Source organism: Chinchilla lanigera, unplaced genomic scaffold (assembly GCF_000276665.1).
Source record: "Chinchilla lanigera isolate Chin_1 unplaced genomic scaffold, ChiLan1.0 scaffold00004, whole genome shotgun sequence".
NCBI lineage: Eukaryota > Metazoa > Chordata > Mammalia > Rodentia > Chinchillidae > Chinchilla > Chinchilla lanigera.
In genome coordinates, this window is record NW_004955405.1 from 39451724 (window position 1) to 39469332 (window position 17609).

The following is a 17609-nucleotide window of genomic DNA, read 5'->3' on the forward strand; positions in this document are numbered from 1 at the left end:
CCTGCCCTGCCCGCGCCTGCCCTGCCCTGCCCGCCGCCGCTCGGCTCCCGCCGACCCCCGCGCCGGGTTCCTGTTTCGGTTTCCTGTTTTTCTGCTTTTCGCTCAAACCAACTTTTGGAAGTTGCGGTGCACATTCTCACAGCCGTGGAAAGTGGCGAGAAGACAGCTCCTCTCGCAGGAAAAAAATCAAATAAGCACGTGCATGTCATCGTGTCCCCTGCCGGCCGGGTGTGGTGCGGACTGGCGTCGCGGGGAGCCCTGCGAGTCACCGATTCTTCGAGGCGTCGGTGAACGCGAGACCTCTGCTGCCTAGCCCAGAAGCCCGACTAGAACCTACATGCGGCTTTCCCCCGACAAAGCCGATACTCTTGCTTAAATACTAGATTAATACCAGTTGTGGTTATGCTGTTTGTGGATTTTTAAATGCTTATTGTTATCAAAGGGTGGGATGTCATTTTTTTAAAAACCTAGCAGGATTTTGCTTTATTTTACAAAGACAGATTGATATCCACTAACTTAGATATAATTAGGTTTTATTTGCCTTTCAAAGCAAAGTTAGCTGCCTCCAGGATGGTTTGCAGTTTTGCAAGTAACATTCCCTAAGTTACTACATCTTATGCAGCATTTCAGAAAAAAACCTTGGAGGGGATAGCAGTAATCTCTCTCTCCGTGTGTGTGTGTAGTGGTTTGAACTGCACTTGGTCTGGTCTGATGTTTTATGGGCAAAAGTTGCTTGGTTTATGCAGCTTAGTATGTTCTAAAACATTACATTACTGGGTTTGAAAATGCTGCATCTTAAAGTAGGATGACGTGATTGACTCAACAGAGGGTTTCTACTCTCCAGTCTGTTAGGGTTACAGAGATAAGGAGGGAATCTGGTGGGAGAGATGAGCTTATTGTACAGGTCTTTGGAATTCTGAGGGATAACTATGCAGTTTCTATGTCAAGTCTGTACTTTTACCAGTTTATAGCTACTCATTATCTTAGCAAGGAAGTTAGTGTTATCGCAGGTGTTGTGAAGGGTTACCTTGTGAATCCCCGGAGAGACTGGAGGAGTGATTTGTTGGCATATTTTTCTTGCACTGTGTTTAAGAGCTCATTTCCTGGTCAAATGAAGTGCTGCCGGGTCATTTCTCATTTAACAGAATTAGACATCAATTTGGGATTCTGAGACTCCTAGAAAATTTTTAGCAGTAGGAAAGAGACTTTTCATCTCCGTGGCTAGTTTTCATTCAGTTTTGGACTGTGAATCCTATCTAGACTAATTGCTTCTCCAGAGTGGCCTAGGTTAGTGCTGTGGGAGGATAGGAACCCTGATGAACTAAGCTGGTACATCTGATTCAGAGCATTCGCTTCAAAGTGAACAGCAGGAGGGAGGTCTTTATACAGCCTGTCTTAGGCACCTTCTTAAAGTTGCTTTGTGTTGCTAACTTGAAGAGGTGTATTTTTCTTTTATTAGAAGACATTGGATAAGGTTATACATGTCAGTAAAGGAAACTGAGTTGGAGTTGAGTTTGCTGCCTTTGGGAATAAGTAATGGGTTCTTAGGTGTAAGATGAAATCTTTACTTTCATTGATTTTGATGAATGGGCACTTTTTAAAGCCACTTTACTCCAGTGACTTTAAGATAAAAGTCATCTCATTGTGTACAGTCTGCAAATAGCATGGTGTTCTATACTTAGCCTTCTTTATTGGCTTTTCCAACTCAATTATGATAGCTAAATAATTAAACCAATGAAATGTCTTGGTAAATTGTAGGCGTTACAGGAATAATATCCATATTTCAGCAGGTCTAAAGCTTTCATTTAAAAAATACTTAGACGTGGGCGTGGTGGCATATGCCTGTAATCCCAACGCTCTGGGTGGCTGAGGCAGTTTCCAAGTTCAAGCCCTTGGGCAACTTAGTGAGACCCTGTCTCAGGCAAAAAATAAAATGGGCTGAGAATGTAGCTTAATGCAGAGGTCTTGGGTTCAGTCTCCCATACTGTCAAAGAGGGCAGGGGTATAAAAATGTAAGTGTATTTTGGAACAGTTTACTGAGTATAGAATTAATATTTTAAATCATATTTTAAAATACTCTATGACAACACAGACTTTGGTAGCTAGTTCAGGTTAGGTTATAATTTTTTTTTTTTTTTTTTGCTACAGAGTTATTTATGACTAAAACATAAAATTAGGACAGACATTGTTCAGACTGGTGAGAAGCCCTAGATTATGGGGTAAACAGGCTGCCTGCTGTTTTTAAAATTGTGTTAAGTATGTGGAAAACATTAAAAGTGGGATGACTTTTTAACTTTGGAACTTTATTTTCAAGCAGTTTAGACATCCCAAAGTAATGATTAACAGTGCTTTGCTCTGACTTGTGAAGTTATTTGAAGGAAATGTTCTGTAACTTATTTTACTAACACTGTTTTAAATCTTAAATTTAGAAATTCATGCTGAAGTTCAACTTAAGAATTATGGGAAATTTCTTGAGGATTATACGTCACAATTGAGAAGAATTGAGGATGCCCTGGACGATTCAATTGGAGATGTTTGGGATTTCAATCTTGATCCTATAGCACTAAAGGTTTGTTTTGATTTTTTTATTAATATAATAACTTTTAAGACATACCATATCTTGACATTGTCATTTTAAAAAACAAATATATTTTTATTTGAAATCTAACAGTGAAAAGAAACTTTGAAAATTGTTAATTTCCTTTTCTCTAAGCCATGCAGGTGTTTTTAAAATTTGTTTTTTTGCAAGAATGGTACAAACCTAAAGAGTTTAGTGTCAGATAAGAGCACAAACTCTGATATTTTGCATTATCCCTTGTTTTTTCCTCATCAAGAAAATAAAGAGGGTTGGATAGAATATTCAAGCCTTGTTTGTTTCTTCTTACTGAGGTTTTTGTACATACTGTAAAATGCAGATTTATTTGTGAAGCACTTAGGTACTGTATACTGTCCGCAGTCACATCCCCCCCCCCCTCGGTACCGGGAACCGAACTCACGACCTTGCGCTTGCCAGGCAGGCGCTTTTGCCACTGAGCTAAATCCCTAGCCTCAATCACATACTTTTTTATGAGAGCTTTCTTGATGTGTAATTCACACATCATGTAATTCACCCATTGGATTGTGTAGTGGTGGTTTTTAGTGTATCCACGGAATTGTGCCAATACCATTTAAGACATTTTAGAACATTTTTACCATCCAAGAAAGGAATTCTTATCGGTAGTCATCTCCTCCCCCCCCCCCTCACACCAGCCCCCACCAGACCTGGGCAGTCACAGATCAGTTCAGTTTACTTTGCAGCTCTGTAGGTTGTCTCTTCCAAACATTTTACAGACGCAGCACGATACAAAATGTGGTCCTTGTGTCTGGCTCCTTTCACATAGCGTGCATTCTAGGCTCATCCATGTTGAACTGTATGTCAGTACTTCTTTCTGTTATTGAATAGTATTCTGTTGTGTGGGATACCTTTACCACATAAGGTATCCATTTAGACTGTAGAGTTTTTCCACTTTTGGCTCTAAGAATAATGTTACAATGAGCTTTTGTGTACATACCTTTTCATTTCATTTCTGTTAGAGACAGGTTGCTGGGTCCTGTGGTAACTGCTTGTAACTTTCTGAGGATCTGCCAGACTTTGCCAGTGCAGCTGTACCATTTACATTTCTCCCAGCAGATGAAGGTTCCAGTTTCTTCTCATCATTCTCAACACTTGTTACTGTCTTCCTTCCATTTATTTACTTATTTAGTTACTTATTATTTATTTATTTGAGACAGGGTCTTGCTGTGTAGTTCAGGCTGGCCTTGGACTCGTGGTGATCCTCTTGCCTCAGCCCCTCATTGCGGGGATTACAGGCGTGGCCACCACCTGGCTGTACTGTGTTTCTGATTGCAGCCATCCTAGTGGGTGTGAAATGGTCATCTCATGGTTTTGGTTTGTGTTCCTGTGATGACAAATGATGTTAGCATCTTTTCATGTACTTACTGGTCATTAATGTTTTTGGAGAAGTGTCTGTGCTGATCTTTTGCCCTGTGTTTTTTCAACTTGATGTTGCCATGTTGCCCAGGCTGGATTTAAACTCCTGGGCTCAAGCAGTCTTCCTGTTTCATCTTCTGAAGTAGCAGAAACTATAGGCATATGTCTTTGCCTAGTTTTGGAGATTTTTTTGTTTTGTTTTGGTTTTGGTTTTGGTTTTTCTCTGGTATAGGGAATGGAACCCACGACCTCTTGTTTGCCAGGCAGGTGCTGTGCCGCTGAGCTAAATCCCCAGCCCCTCATTGCCTGTTTTTTAATTTGGCTTTTCATTGTTACGTTGTTGGACAAATGATGGACTTTTAACTTCCATAGCGCTCTATGATGTAAATATAATATCTCCTTTTGCAAATGAGAAAACTGAGGCATGAAAAGTTTAGCAACTTATTTAAACGAAGTGACATGTTTAGTTAAGTGGCACATGCCTAGCAAACCAGCTCCAGAACCTGTTCCCTTATCCACGATACTAATAGTGTGTGTGTTTGTAAATCTAAGTTACTTTTGACTTGCTTGCTTGCAGGCTGAGTAAATTTCCTTTACAAATTGTTTCTCACCCAAATTTATTGTTGTCTCCTTTTGCTGTTGAGTGTCATCATGTGTAAGTTACAGAACTTCCTCTAGGAAAGTGCAGCCCTCAACCTATTATCTCGGAGGGTAATGAGTTTTATGGGTTTGTCACTTTCATTTGCTAATGTTTTCAAAGACTTGCTCTTGGTTGTGAGAGCTTCTAGTTATGATCATGGAAATCTGTTTGCCTCAACTCTCTGGTTTTGTTTTGTGTAGTTTCTTTAAACTCTCAGGTTTTATAAAAGGCTGAAATCTTCTCTCAGCTTTTACCCTCCTCTGTGGATGAGTTCTGGTCTCTTGAATTTCCTCGTACGGACCCATACCATAAGTTCCCTCCGCTGCCCTTGGAACTCCTAACTCCATCGTTGGCTGTTACTTTGTGTTTGTAGTGTGCACACTGGTTGCTTGTGTGGTTGGGAGAGTCGTGAACACAGAATCTTCGTAAATGAAAGCGCAGCCTGCTGGGGAGGTCTGCCTGCATAAAGTGCTCAGTGGCTAAGTTTGTCACCAGAAGAGGGAGCTACGATTTACTGTGAAACATGCCGGGTGGATGTTCACTGGGAGTGTTGTATGAAGATGGGGAAATTGAGGTAGTCTTAGAAGGCAGGTGGACGGTACTGTATTTTAGGTTTTCTGGGCCGTGGGTGTATACAAGAAAAAATGGTATTTTCTGTTTTCTTCCTTGTCTGTCCTTTGTGATAACTTACTTTGACCCTTTCCATGGTAGTATTTTACTAAATTTGCGCCTGTGTAATGAACGAGGACTGCAAGGTCTTCCTCTCACCACACTCCTGCCTTGCTTTCGTACCTGGCACGCGTATCCTGGAGCACAGCAAGAGTCCCTGCCGCGGGTTGTGTCCCTGTGCGTCCTTTCTTCACCCGTCGATTGACTTCCTGATTTTTTTGTCTGTTGAGATTGCATTGAACTAAAATAGTTGGTTTGATGTGAGCTTGGGGTGCAGGGTCAACACAAGTTCAAATTTAATTAGGCTAAAATTTAACTAGGCTTAATTTGTGCATTTAAAATTGCCGTGATTTTTCAAATTCAAATATGCTTTTCTTTTGTTTCTATAGCTTTTGCCTTATGAACAGTCTTCCCTGTTGGAACTGATAAAGACTGAAAACAAGGTACAAAGTCCTAAACCTAAATATGTATTTCAAACAATGCTTTTGTGATCAGGTTTTTACTTTTTTCTGTTTTATCTTTTCACTCATTAAACTAGGTCTTAAACAAAGTCATTACTGTTTACGCTGCACTTTGTTGTGAAATCAAGAAATTAAAATATGAGGTAATTCTTAATGTTCTTTTCTTACATCTTTAAAAGCGGATCATCTAAAGACATATACATGTGTCTAGCGTGTAATGCATATTGAATATTAAATGACTTAATAATGCGTATGCTACCATGGGTAGTCATGCTAATATTAACCCTCCCAGCTGTTGAGTGCTTTGGGCCGACAGAGGCTGGCACTGTTAGCCCTCGCACCGGCTGGGGGCGGGGGAATAGTAGGTGAAGAAGCTGAGGCTCTGAGAAGCTGCCGCTTGACTGGTAGCTCCTGGGAGTCACAGTTCAGAGCTGGTTCTGTATCACTCAGAGTCGGTATTGCTGGCCACGTGTGTGCGTGCTAGCTGGGTGGAGCTGATTTTGTTAAGGAAGCTTTGAGCGTGCCCCGTGTAGTCTTGTGTTTCCTTACTGAGCTGCTGATACTCTGGTAGAAGCTGGTAAACTTCATCTTTTTTCTTTCTCTTTGACGCTCTGTGGTTAGTGTGTGGGAACTAGTGGGAGGATGTGGGGCAGTGTGGGTGGTCAGATAAGACAAAGGGCTCAAGGAGTCAGTGAGTGCTTTGAATACCAGTAAGGTCTTGTTGCTCTCAAGATAAGTTGAGTTTACTTACAAGCAGTGTTTGGAATTTAAATTTGTATATAGGTGATCTAGTCCACTGTTACTTTTTTTTTGGGTACTGGAAATCGAACTCATGACCTCACACTTGCCAGGCAGGCACTGTGCCGCTGAGCTATATCCCCGGCCAGTCCACTGTTAGTGATACAGAGAACTAAGAGAGTCAAAGAAGTCACAAACAAAATAACCCGTGAAATTATTTTTTTTTTAAACAGGCTGAAACTAAGTTTTATAATGGTCTCCTGTTTTATGGAGAAGGAGGTAAGTTTCAAAATTACAAAATTGTGATGTAAGACTGAAAAGAACAAAAAGTTCGGACAGTTTTAGGAATGACATGATCAAGTAATGTGAGAAAACGAGCATTCACATTTTTGTTAGTCTGGTTAAATTAGGGGAAAAAAATGATGAGGCAAAAGCAAATTCTCTGAAACTGATTTTTTGATACTTTCACCAGTTCTGTACATAACTAGATGCACATTTTCCTTGAGTGATTAATGATTGTCTCATTTCCCTCTTTAGTGTAAAATATTCTGTGTTTTCAGTACTCTGCAGATTAAAAAATGCCCTAATTTTAAAAAAATCACTTGTTTTTTGGTGTTGAGTTTAAATAAAAAAATTGAAATACAATTTTTAATGTTGCCTTTTAAAGCTACAGATACCAGTATGGTGGAAGGTGATTGCCAGATTCAAATGGGGAGATTTATTGCATTTTTACAGGTAACTGATTCTTTCTTTCTGTTTGTACTTCTTCTTTTAAAAGCTTGCATAAGTTTAAAAATTCTAAAACTTTCAAATGCTAAGGGTCCTGTCTTGGTTACTTTTCTCTCGTTGCTGGGACAAAATACCTGATGCCCAGAATTAAGGAAAGAAAGGTTTATTTCACTTACAGTTTGTGGAGGTCTTAGTCCATACTTGGCAGATTACAAGGCAGAGTGGCACATGGCAGAGGGCTGCAGCTCACGGCAGCAGAACACAGCAGAGCAACAAGCACACACATAAGGGAGGAAATGGCCAGAAGCACCCTGTTTCCTCTCCCTTACATATGCAAACTATCCACCCCAGGGCGGGTGTAGCTTTCACACCCATAATCAATCAAACTCTAAAAGCCTGCCCCATGGCCGCATGAGGCTTTGGGGGGACACCCAGACACAAACCTTAACAGGTACATACTTCGAGCATAGGATCCTTAGTTATCATTGTGTTCTAATTTAGGGGATTATACTTCTTGAGAGAGTTCCAGGCATTTTGAGGACAATAAGTATTAAAATAAGTTTCTTTGTCTAGTTTAATTCATGAACAGTTTGTTAAGATGCCTTTTAAACAAACTTAAACAGCGGGATCAGTTACAAAAGTTGTAAATAGAATGAAGCAGTTGCACGAGCAATGCCGAGGTTCTTAAACACAGCAGCACTTGATGCTTCTTGCAGAATGTTTTAATGTAGAAGCTTTACTCTTTCCAGGTCTTTGGCTTAGTTTTTCTAAAAGCATGATACAACTTCTCCTTCTTCTCTCCTCTCCTTATTATGACAACTAATATACAATGTGTAAAAGCAAAAATTGGAGACAAGGAAAAAATACCTATAGTACCCCTCCCTTGTATTTGTTGAGTACAAGATTTGATCTCTTTCACCAAACGAAGTATGCTAACATATTGTTCAAATCTTTCATATCTTCATGACTGTTTTGGGGGAGGTCTGTTCAACCTAAACATCATTTTATTGATAATATAGCATGTGTTATTCAGGGACTTGTCTAGAAAACAGATTACACAAGGCCTTTTAGAAGAGGTAGGTCAGAGGATACAAAGTGGCAGATATGCAAAAGAACCCTAGAGACCTAATGTGGAACATGAGTGTAATAGGTAATAAAATCATCCTGTATATGGCATTGATGTTAAATGAGTAGATTTTCACAGCTTTTGTTACAAAAACAAAAAGGACCTATATGAGATGATAATTTGCTGCACTGTAGTAACCATCTTACTGTCTGCATGTATCCCATAACATGTTAGAGATCTTGGATATACACAATAATACTAATTTGTTTTTAAAAAGGGGATTTAGTATGGAGAGTTGATTACACAGAAGTTGGAGGGCTGAAAGAACAAAACAGTGAGGTAATATAAGGGAAGTGTCCAGGAAACAAAAGGACAAGTGGTCAGATTGGTCAGAGTGCAGAAGCAATCCCTGGAGATGATGCTCATGCCTGTGAGGATGTGGCCCTTGCCTGGCTCTTCCCGCTACCCTGAGAGGGTGGTTTGAGGTTAGTTTTGGAGTGTGATGCTCTTGCAAACATCCTTTGTTGAGGTGAACTGCTCCCCACTAGATTAGCTTAATCAAGACAGCAAAATTAGAAGGGAAGTCCTTTGTCCTGCCCTGTTGACAGAACTGAGCAGGAAGCCTGCTGGCCAGGAAGGTGTGTAAGCAGTGTAGTTCGTAGGGTCTTATTTCAGGGAGTGCCTCAGTTTTTAGTTTTTCCTCTTAGTTTTATCAAATTCTTCATTTCTTATTTTGATGGTATTTTATTCAGTGCATACAAGTTTAGACTTGCTAGTGATAAATCTTTTATCTTTATATGGTGACTCTTCTAAGCTGTGATTGTAATTACATATATAATATATAAAAATCTATAACATATATAAAGGTTGGAAATTGCTAATCTAAAAATCCAAAATCTGAAATGCTCCAAAATTTGAATTCTTTCAAGCACTGACATGACATTGATATAGGGGAACATGTATCTGCCAATCTGGTAGATGACAGATTTGCTGAGTTGTGTTTTCTGAAATCAAAGAATAAATTCTGAGGAACAAAAAAGGTTAAGAGTAGGAAAAATTTATGGAGAGATAGCTCCTGAGAGATAGGAGGGGACCTGAAAGTGGTTGACCACAAAGCCCACTTCTCTGAGCGTGTTCTATAGAGCAAAGTCATGAGGTGGGTACAGAATTACAAAGTGGTACAGTGTGCTTCATATTGTGATCAACTAAAGATTATAAGTATAGCTGCTTAGCTAATAGTGATCCAGTAGGGAAGCAGGTCATGCAGCAAGGAAGGGTACATGGAAAGAACAAAGGCATTCTTAGGAAGGGAAGGGTCCAATGTTCTGGTCACCCACCTGGGTGACTGATCTTTAGCTAGAATTTATTGGACCAGGTGATACCAATCATAGTACAATTTCAAGTTACTGCTTATCCCTTGGAGAGGCATGTAACCCTGGTCATTTCGTCTTTATCTTTTTTTTTTTTTTTTTTTTTTGATCTTTTTGAGACAGGGTCTCGCTATGCAGTTCAGGCTGGCCTTGAACTCACTTTGTAGTCCAGGCTGGTCTTGAACTTGCAACAATCCTCCTGCCTCAGCCTCCTAAGTGCTGGGATTATAGGTGTACGCCATCACACCTGGCTTCTGTCTTTATCTTTAGCCTTCAGTGGACGAGGATGTACTTCTAGCCACAGTTGTCATGTGCTTTCATCTTCTGCACTGACTCCCTCAAGGGCCCAGCCCTGTCTCACTGCCTGTGATGTTTCTGCCTGACTTAGCTGTCTACAATAACATCACAAGTGGAAAATTTCACACCTGAAATTAATAAAAATAGTGTATAAACCCACCCACAGGCTATGTGTAAGGTATACATGAACCTAAATGAGTTTCATATTTCAACTGGATTCTTTCCTCAGATCATCTCATTATGTATATGCAAATATTCCAAATCCAAAGACTTAAATTTGAAGCACTCTGCTTTGAAGCATTTTGGATGAGGTCCTCTTTTTAGTAATTAGCTACAGTGATGCTAATAAAGTCTTTATCCAATGACAGTATTCCTGTTTAGCTCTGTGTTGGTGTTTTCTTGATTTATCTTTTTCCATTAGACTTCTATTGTCATATTTCAGTTGGCATTTCTTTAAAACTGCATGTAGCACCATGTGTAATAGTGTGTTGGTCAGCAAGGCATATTTATGACAAATGTCCCCTAATGTTAGATTCCTGGTGATTTCACAGCTATATTGATTTGTGTCAGTACACTCTGGTGCTTATACAGCTAAATCTACTGATGGTTCTCAGAATGTGTCTCTGTTGGTCAGCACAGGTGGCTGTGTCTGGATTTTGCTTTTTTTAAAAAACTATCTGACAGCTGGGCATGGTGGCGCACGCCTGTAATCCCAGCACTTGGGAGGCTGAGGCAGGAGGATCATTGTGAGTTCGAGACCACCCTGGGCTACAAAGTGAGCTCAAGCCCAGCCTGAACTGCATAGCAAGGCCCTGTCTCAAAAAGACAAAAAATAAGTAAATAAATAAATAAAAAAAAAACCAGTCTGACAGTATCTGGCTTAGTGGGTTAACTTACTCTGTTTCTGTCTTGTGTAGTCTTGTTTATGTATCTGGGCCTCCTTGCCTTTTTACTTTGTGCTTTCTGTTTGTCTTGCATTTTCTGATATTTTCTCTGCTTTCACTTAAGTGTTAGAGCTTTAATAACAAATGTAAAACTACAGTTGTTTAAAATTCATTTTTTTTTTAATTTCCAGAAACTTTAAACTGGTTTTGAGTTGTAGTGATAGCTGTACAAAAGTTCTAACTGTAAAGGTTGAACGAGTATGTTTCATGAGCCTAGTATCTGTTAGAAACTGCTCTTGGTGATACAGAAACTCCTGCCCTCTTTTAAAGCTGAAAGCTTAGAGTAGGCATGGTTTAATCAGGCATTAAATATTTTAGCTACAGGCTATTCCTATAGGTTTAAAACTTGAGAGCCTCTACAGACAAGTTTCTAGAAGGTCTGGGGCAAGGTAGATGTGACTTAATTTTATCTATTTTTGTGACTTCATTTAAGGACAAATATATTGCTAGGATAACTGATACTTCCCTTGCTGTGTTCTAAGCCCACTTACAAATACAACTATGAATGAGAAATGTAGTGATTTCAGAGTGAGTTCTGGAGGGCCTCCCTCCCCCGCCACTGCCAGCATATGTGCTAAACTGGCAGCCTCTGAACTCCTCCGTTTAGATGCTCATTGACTTACTCATATGATAGGACATAAATTTCTTGAGAAGCAGTTAAATATTAGCCACCATAGCAGACAGTGGATGTTCCAGAAGAATGAGACAGTCCCTGTCACCTAGAAGCTATATAGGTAGCTGAGACAGTAGGCTTAATATAGAATTATGGAGGACATGGAGGAGAGCAGGGGTAGGAGCAGCTCTGGGACACAGAGGGGAGTTAAGTCCTGAGTGCTTGAGGGGTGCTTAAGTTGGCTGCTGGGTGATTGGAGATTTCACTGGAAATGATAGCTATGTTATCATAAAATTCAGTTTAAAAATGGTGACATATCAAAAGCTGCTTTGTAACATATCCTGCACTTGTCATTTCAGGAACTGTCTTGCTTTGTCACGAGGTGCTACGAAGTGGTGATGAATGTAGTCCATCAGCTGGCTGCCCTCTACGTCAGTAACAAGTAATGGACTTAAGGACTTCTGCTTGTGGAATAGAGATGCAGGGAATGTTTTCCTGAACACTCTGAAACAGATTTTTGCTCCCTCCATTCGTTTAGCGTTCTCTGAACACCTGTGATGTTTAAGTCCTACTTGATGTGTACATTGTGTAGATTAATGAGGCACAACTTCTGCCACGTTGCATGAAGCTACTGTTGGTCTGAATGAGAAAGTTGACAGGAAAGACTGACATGTGACACAGGCGACAGCTGAATGCAATCTGTACTGGGGGCAGGAGAGAGCGTGTAGCTCCCTCAGCTCCGTGGTCCTTGTGTGGTTCTAGAGGTCTCCCCAACCCCTTCCCTGCCCTGGAGGATGGGATCTATCTGAATTTTCTGTTTAGTTTTAAGTTATGTCTTCTCTCTTCTGGAATATCTATAGGTAACTAATATGTAAGTACTATCTTAAGTATCTGGGCAGGAAGTAAAAATGTAATTTTTGACTTTTGACTGTGGTATATTCTTAGAAATGTGCATTATTTTTCAATGGGAATGAACTCAGAAGTCAGCCTGGCTTAAAATAGGGTTCTACCCAAATGCCAATTTGGATAGGATAAAAAGACTCTAGTTGCTAGTGGAGAAGCTCTGATAGTTTAGAAAGATATGAACGTTGGTTCTGTGATTGCTTCTCTCCCACCCCAAGGCAGGTCCTTGAGGTTGAAACACTGAGGCTATTCCCAGGCCATGTGTCCTCCTCCACTGGGTGCACAAGTCGGTTCCTTCACGGGAAGATGGAGTCTGGGATAATTCCTCAGGTCTCTTGAGTTTTAGTCAATCAAGCTTCAGTAAACACAAATGCACATCAGAATTCCAACAGCTGCTGCTCCTGTGCATACTCCTGGAGATAAGAATGCATTGTGGCTGCAAAATGAATTCTTATCTTGTATGTTTTTTATTACAGGGTCGCACCCAAAATTATAGAGACAACTGGAGTTCATTTTCAGGTAAATATGTAAAACTAATTTTTACTATATCTTTAGAGTTTGTGCAATTGGAAAATACAGTAGCTATAGCAAGACAAAGGTGTTTGTTTATCATTGTTTGCCGTCTTTTATGTGTCGCTGATGGGCACTGTTGACTCACGTCAGAGTAACTTTGTTTTTTCCCAGAAGCAGCCTAGTGCAGTTTTCAGATAGTCTTTCTTTGGCACAGAAGCTAATATCCTATTTGAGTATCAAACTGTAACTTAAATTGATTTTATCCCCGTTTTAACTAATTTAGCAATTTCTCTAAATATGTTTTGCTTTAAAAATCTATGTGAGCCAGGCACATGGTGGTAGCACATGCCTGTAATCTCAGCACTCAGGAGGCTAAGGCAGGAGGATTGCCGCAAGTTTGAGGCTAGCCTGAACTACATAATGAAACCCTGTCTCAAAAAACCAAAATAAATACATGCGTACATCTAAAAAAAATCTACGTGAGGCTTAACTTCTAACTGGTGACTGAATAATAATCATTAAATGTTTTTTGACAGACAATGTATGAACACTTGGGAGAACTGCTAACAGTTTTGCTCACCCTGGATGAGATTATTGATAATCACATCACTCTGAAAGACCACTGGACCATGTACAAAAGGTATATCAGCTAAAGTGTTTTAAAATATTCTCCTACTTTCTATGGTTAATGATTAGTAAAGAGTAAACAGATATAAATAATTTAGATCTTTTAAAAGACCAAAGAACTGGCAATCTGTAAGGAGCTCATGTCAGATATTTTTATGAAGATAGAACTGTTCGTTAATTTGAGGTGGATTTGGGAGAAAGATACAACCGTATAAAGCATCCTTATTCATAGTGCAGTAGAATATTAATTTGCCCACCTTAGGACACAGATGTATTTTCTCTTGGGTTCTGTTTAACAGTTTGTCTGAGCTTGATTTCGTTTTGTTGCAGAACTTTCGTATTTTATTCTGTTTATATTCATTAAATGCTTGTTATCAGACATCTGAATTTAGGATGGAAAAAAAAGCACAAGAAAATTAAATAAATTAAGATTGTTATGTTCAGATGTGTAGAGCCGCGCCGAGGATATAGCTCAGTTGCACAAGTGCCTTCCTGGCAAGCACAAGGTCCTGAGTTCGAGTCCTGGTACAAAAAAAAAAAAAGATGTGTAGAGCCAAATAAAAATAACTTATTCTGATTTCTGGGAAAAGCTTTAGTTTTTAAGACTCCATTAGGTAGATTTAAGTTCTTTCTCATAATTTTTTTTCAGGTTAATGAAATCTGTCCATCACAACCCTTCAAAATTTGGAATTCAGGAAGAAAAACTAAAGCCATTTGAAAAGTTTCTGCTGAGGCTGGAAGGACAGTTGCTTGATGGGATGATATTCCAGGTAGGTGGGGCTGTGCCTGCTGCAGCAGATGGGCTTGTCTCAGCTGATTGAGCTCAGAATTGCAGGTACTTTTATAGAATGCTGTTGAATTTGTTTTCCTTTGAAAAGTGCTTTGGCTCAATAGATTGTTAGTATATGCAGTAGCAGACAGTGACAGGCTGTGCTTGACATGAAAGTTTTTAGAAATACTGTGTAAATGGATAAAACTTTCTAAGGATTAAAATTAAAACCAGAGCATTTGTGTTAAATGTTATGTTTAGGTTTGTGAGTCTACTTTTTAAAAAATCTGGTTAATTCTTCTAAGGCTTATGGAAATTACATTCAATCCCATTTCACATCTACATCAGAGTTACTTTTAGTTTGTATTTTATATGATCGTGGTTTCACAGATTGACTTAACTCTTGTTTTTACCCATTTGTTAGTCCATTAGATTCAGAAAATAATTTCTGGTTTTCTTTTTCCAAAGAACATTTCCATATTTGCTATGCTAAAGTGCTAACAGAGTAACTATAAACAGCAAGTACAAACTCTACTCTTAAAAGTATAAAATAAAATGAAAATATCTTTTGTACACTTCTCTGAACATCACTTTGTGACTCTTTACTCATTGTGAGACATTTGGGGTTGTCAGGAAAAGGGTTAAAACAATGAGTCAGCAAAATACAACTGTTTGCTGAATGAACTCAGCTGTATTCTATTCCTCAGAAAAAGCTATTTCCTTTGGGAAAGAAAATGTTATTTACTGAAAGCCGTGAGTGCACTGTCAGTGTGTGTGTCTTTGAGTCTAGCCACGCTTGGGGATAATGCCTTCTGGCCATCCAGGCCTATTGGCACCAAGTCCTTTTGTCTGAACACAGTACTTAAGAAACTAACAAACGATACAGTATAGCATTTTCTGTCTCACCTGTCCATCATACAAGATCCTTCATCTCTGGTGCTGCCCCTGCCTCGTAGTGTGGTAATATATTATTTGACTCTGTTCGGATCTGCTGTGCTTTTTTTTTTTTTTTTTTTGGTTTTTCTCCGGTACCGGGAACCGAACTCATGACCTTGCGCTTGCCAGGCAGGCGCTTTGCCGCTGAGCTAAATCCCCAGCCCCCTGCTGTGCTTTTATAATAAATTTCATCGTCTTAAAATAATTATGTGGCTCTTCTCTATAGATCTGAACCTCAAGTTTCTGTGCCTGTCTGTGGCTCCTTGCTGTTATGGGGTCCAGTTGTGTGACTTTCACATAACTTGTGCTTGGATATGGAAGTACATAAGTACTTTCCAAGCCAAAGGATTTAGATAATTGGTTAAAGTAAGAACCTAAGCTTCAGTCTTGGTAAAATTAAAATAACTAACGACCCAGGCTCATCACACAACATGTCAAATGTTTGATAGCTCATTAATGAGACTAAATTTCTCTTCACTGTTTCCTGTGTAGGCCTGTATAGAACAGCAGTTTGATTCTCTCAATGGAGGAGTACCTGTGTCCAAAAATAGCACTTTTGCTGAAGAATTTGCACATAGTCTTCGCTCGATTTTTGCAAATGTAGAAGCCAAACTTGGTAATATAAATTGCAGTTTTGAGTTTTTAATTGATAAAGTTTGCATTTCTTTAAAAGCATAATTGAAGTATCTTTGTTCTGCTTTTCTCTTTTGTTACTGTTTATAAGGAGAACCTTCAGAAATTGACCAGAGGGACAAGTATGTTGGAATCTGTGGACTCTTTGTACTGTACTTTCAGATATTTCGAACTGTTGATAAAAAGTTTTATAAGTCTTTATTGGACATTTGTAAGAAGGTAAGAACTTAGAACTTTTTTTCAATTTGAGTACATTAAAAAGAATTTGCATAAGTGGATTTTAAAAATGCATTTTATTCTTATTTACAAAAGTAGTTTGATAGTGTCATTTCTAAAATCCATACTTTCCAGGAATAAGTTAATCTAATCAGTGGAAGTGTAGCTTTCACCCTGTGCTGCAATAGGGTATTTGTCTCCCTTTATTATAAGATGATTTTGTGCGTGGTTATTTTTTCTTGAAGTGAGTCATCTTAGCCCATAGTTAATGCCGTTCCTCCTGGCCTTTAGTCTGTAATTCTCCTTTATGTGAGCATGTATATGGTAGATGTTCAGATTTCTACTTGTTCATTTGGTTTCTTTTGTTGATGCTAATTTTCACCTTCTTTTTTTCCCCTTCTCTTGCCACTCATTCTCACTGTTGACATAGAAAAAATTTTAGTTCTTTCTACATTTGTACTCTTTCCATTGCAAGAAACCTGATTTTAAAATTTAGTTTTATCTACACACAGAGTCTGTGAGAACCTAGCCATCTTTGCATGTTTTTTTCATCACTAATACAGAATGAAAATAAGGATATAAGGATTCAGGTGTCTGCTTTTTGCATATTTTTATGCATTGCTAAATCTGTGAAAAATTTGTATCGTATATATCCATGCGTATACTAATGTTTAGGCAGAAAAAGGTCATACTTGAACACTGGTATAGAAATGCTTTCACCCTGCTGCAATGTATGTTAAGTTTTTCTGTGTGTGTGTAGTTATTTTTTCCTGAAATGAATTGTTAGTCTGTACTTAGTGAGTTTCCCCCTTGCCTTTACTATTTCAGGTACCGGCCATCACTCTAACTGCTAATATTATTTGGTTTCCTGATAATTTTCTGATCCAGAAAATACCAGCAGCTGCCAAACTTCTAGACAGAAAAAGTCTCCAAGGCATTAAAATACACAGGGACACTTTCCTGCAGCAGAAGGCTCAGGCACTTACCAAGTAGGTTTTCTAAGTAACTACAATGAAAGTGTTCAGATATCTTATATTGCAGGCGCTTGAATCGTAAGGTAAAATGGACTTCCTTGTTACCAGAGAAAGGTTGGCAATCTCCGGGGGCTCTGTTTTCTAGGAACTTTTCAGTTTAAGATGTAGGCAAATTGTACTTGATCACCACACACACCTTTTTGTCAGCTGTCAATTTACTTGCCATGGATACCATCTGATGATACAAAAATTGAGCACCCATGATGATTTTTGGAGGCTTTCCCTCTAACTTGATATCCTCCCATTTTTATTTTTATGAAAGTAACATTTGCACATATTTACAAAGTTACAAAGTGCTAAAAGTTAACGGAAAAAAAGAGATGTTCCCAGCCCCGTGTCTCCCTGCACCTCAGTCTGGCTGCCCAGAAGAGCACTTACACTGTTGGTTCCCGGTGCTGGTTTATAGGAGTGCTTTGCCACTCCAGGTGCCCGTTTTTAAGTAAGGAGAGTTAGGCTTGGTGAAGTAAACTTGGCTGGGCAC

The 17609-nt window shown here is 39.2% G+C and overlaps 1 protein-coding gene across 1 annotated transcript in view; it reads left to right on the forward strand.

Annotated features, from left to right (window-relative positions):
* Positions 1–17609, forward strand: part of Kiaa1033 (KIAA1033 ortholog) — a 47873-nt gene that overhangs the window by 301 nt on the left and 29963 nt on the right. The window contains exons 2-13 of the mRNA XM_005374605.2: positions 2430–2569; positions 5669–5722; positions 5818–5883; positions 6712–6757; positions 7146–7213; positions 11857–11939; positions 12877–12919; positions 13450–13553; positions 14190–14310; positions 15738–15861; positions 15970–16097; positions 16923–17083. Of these exons, the coding sequence (XP_005374662.1) occupies positions 2430–2569; positions 5669–5722; positions 5818–5883; positions 6712–6757; positions 7146–7213; positions 11857–11939; positions 12877–12919; positions 13450–13553; positions 14190–14310; positions 15738–15861; positions 15970–16097; positions 16923–17083 (1138 nt within the window). The remainder of the gene's footprint in view (positions 1–2429; positions 2570–5668; positions 5723–5817; positions 5884–6711; positions 6758–7145; positions 7214–11856; positions 11940–12876; positions 12920–13449; positions 13554–14189; positions 14311–15737; positions 15862–15969; positions 16098–16922; positions 17084–17609) is intronic.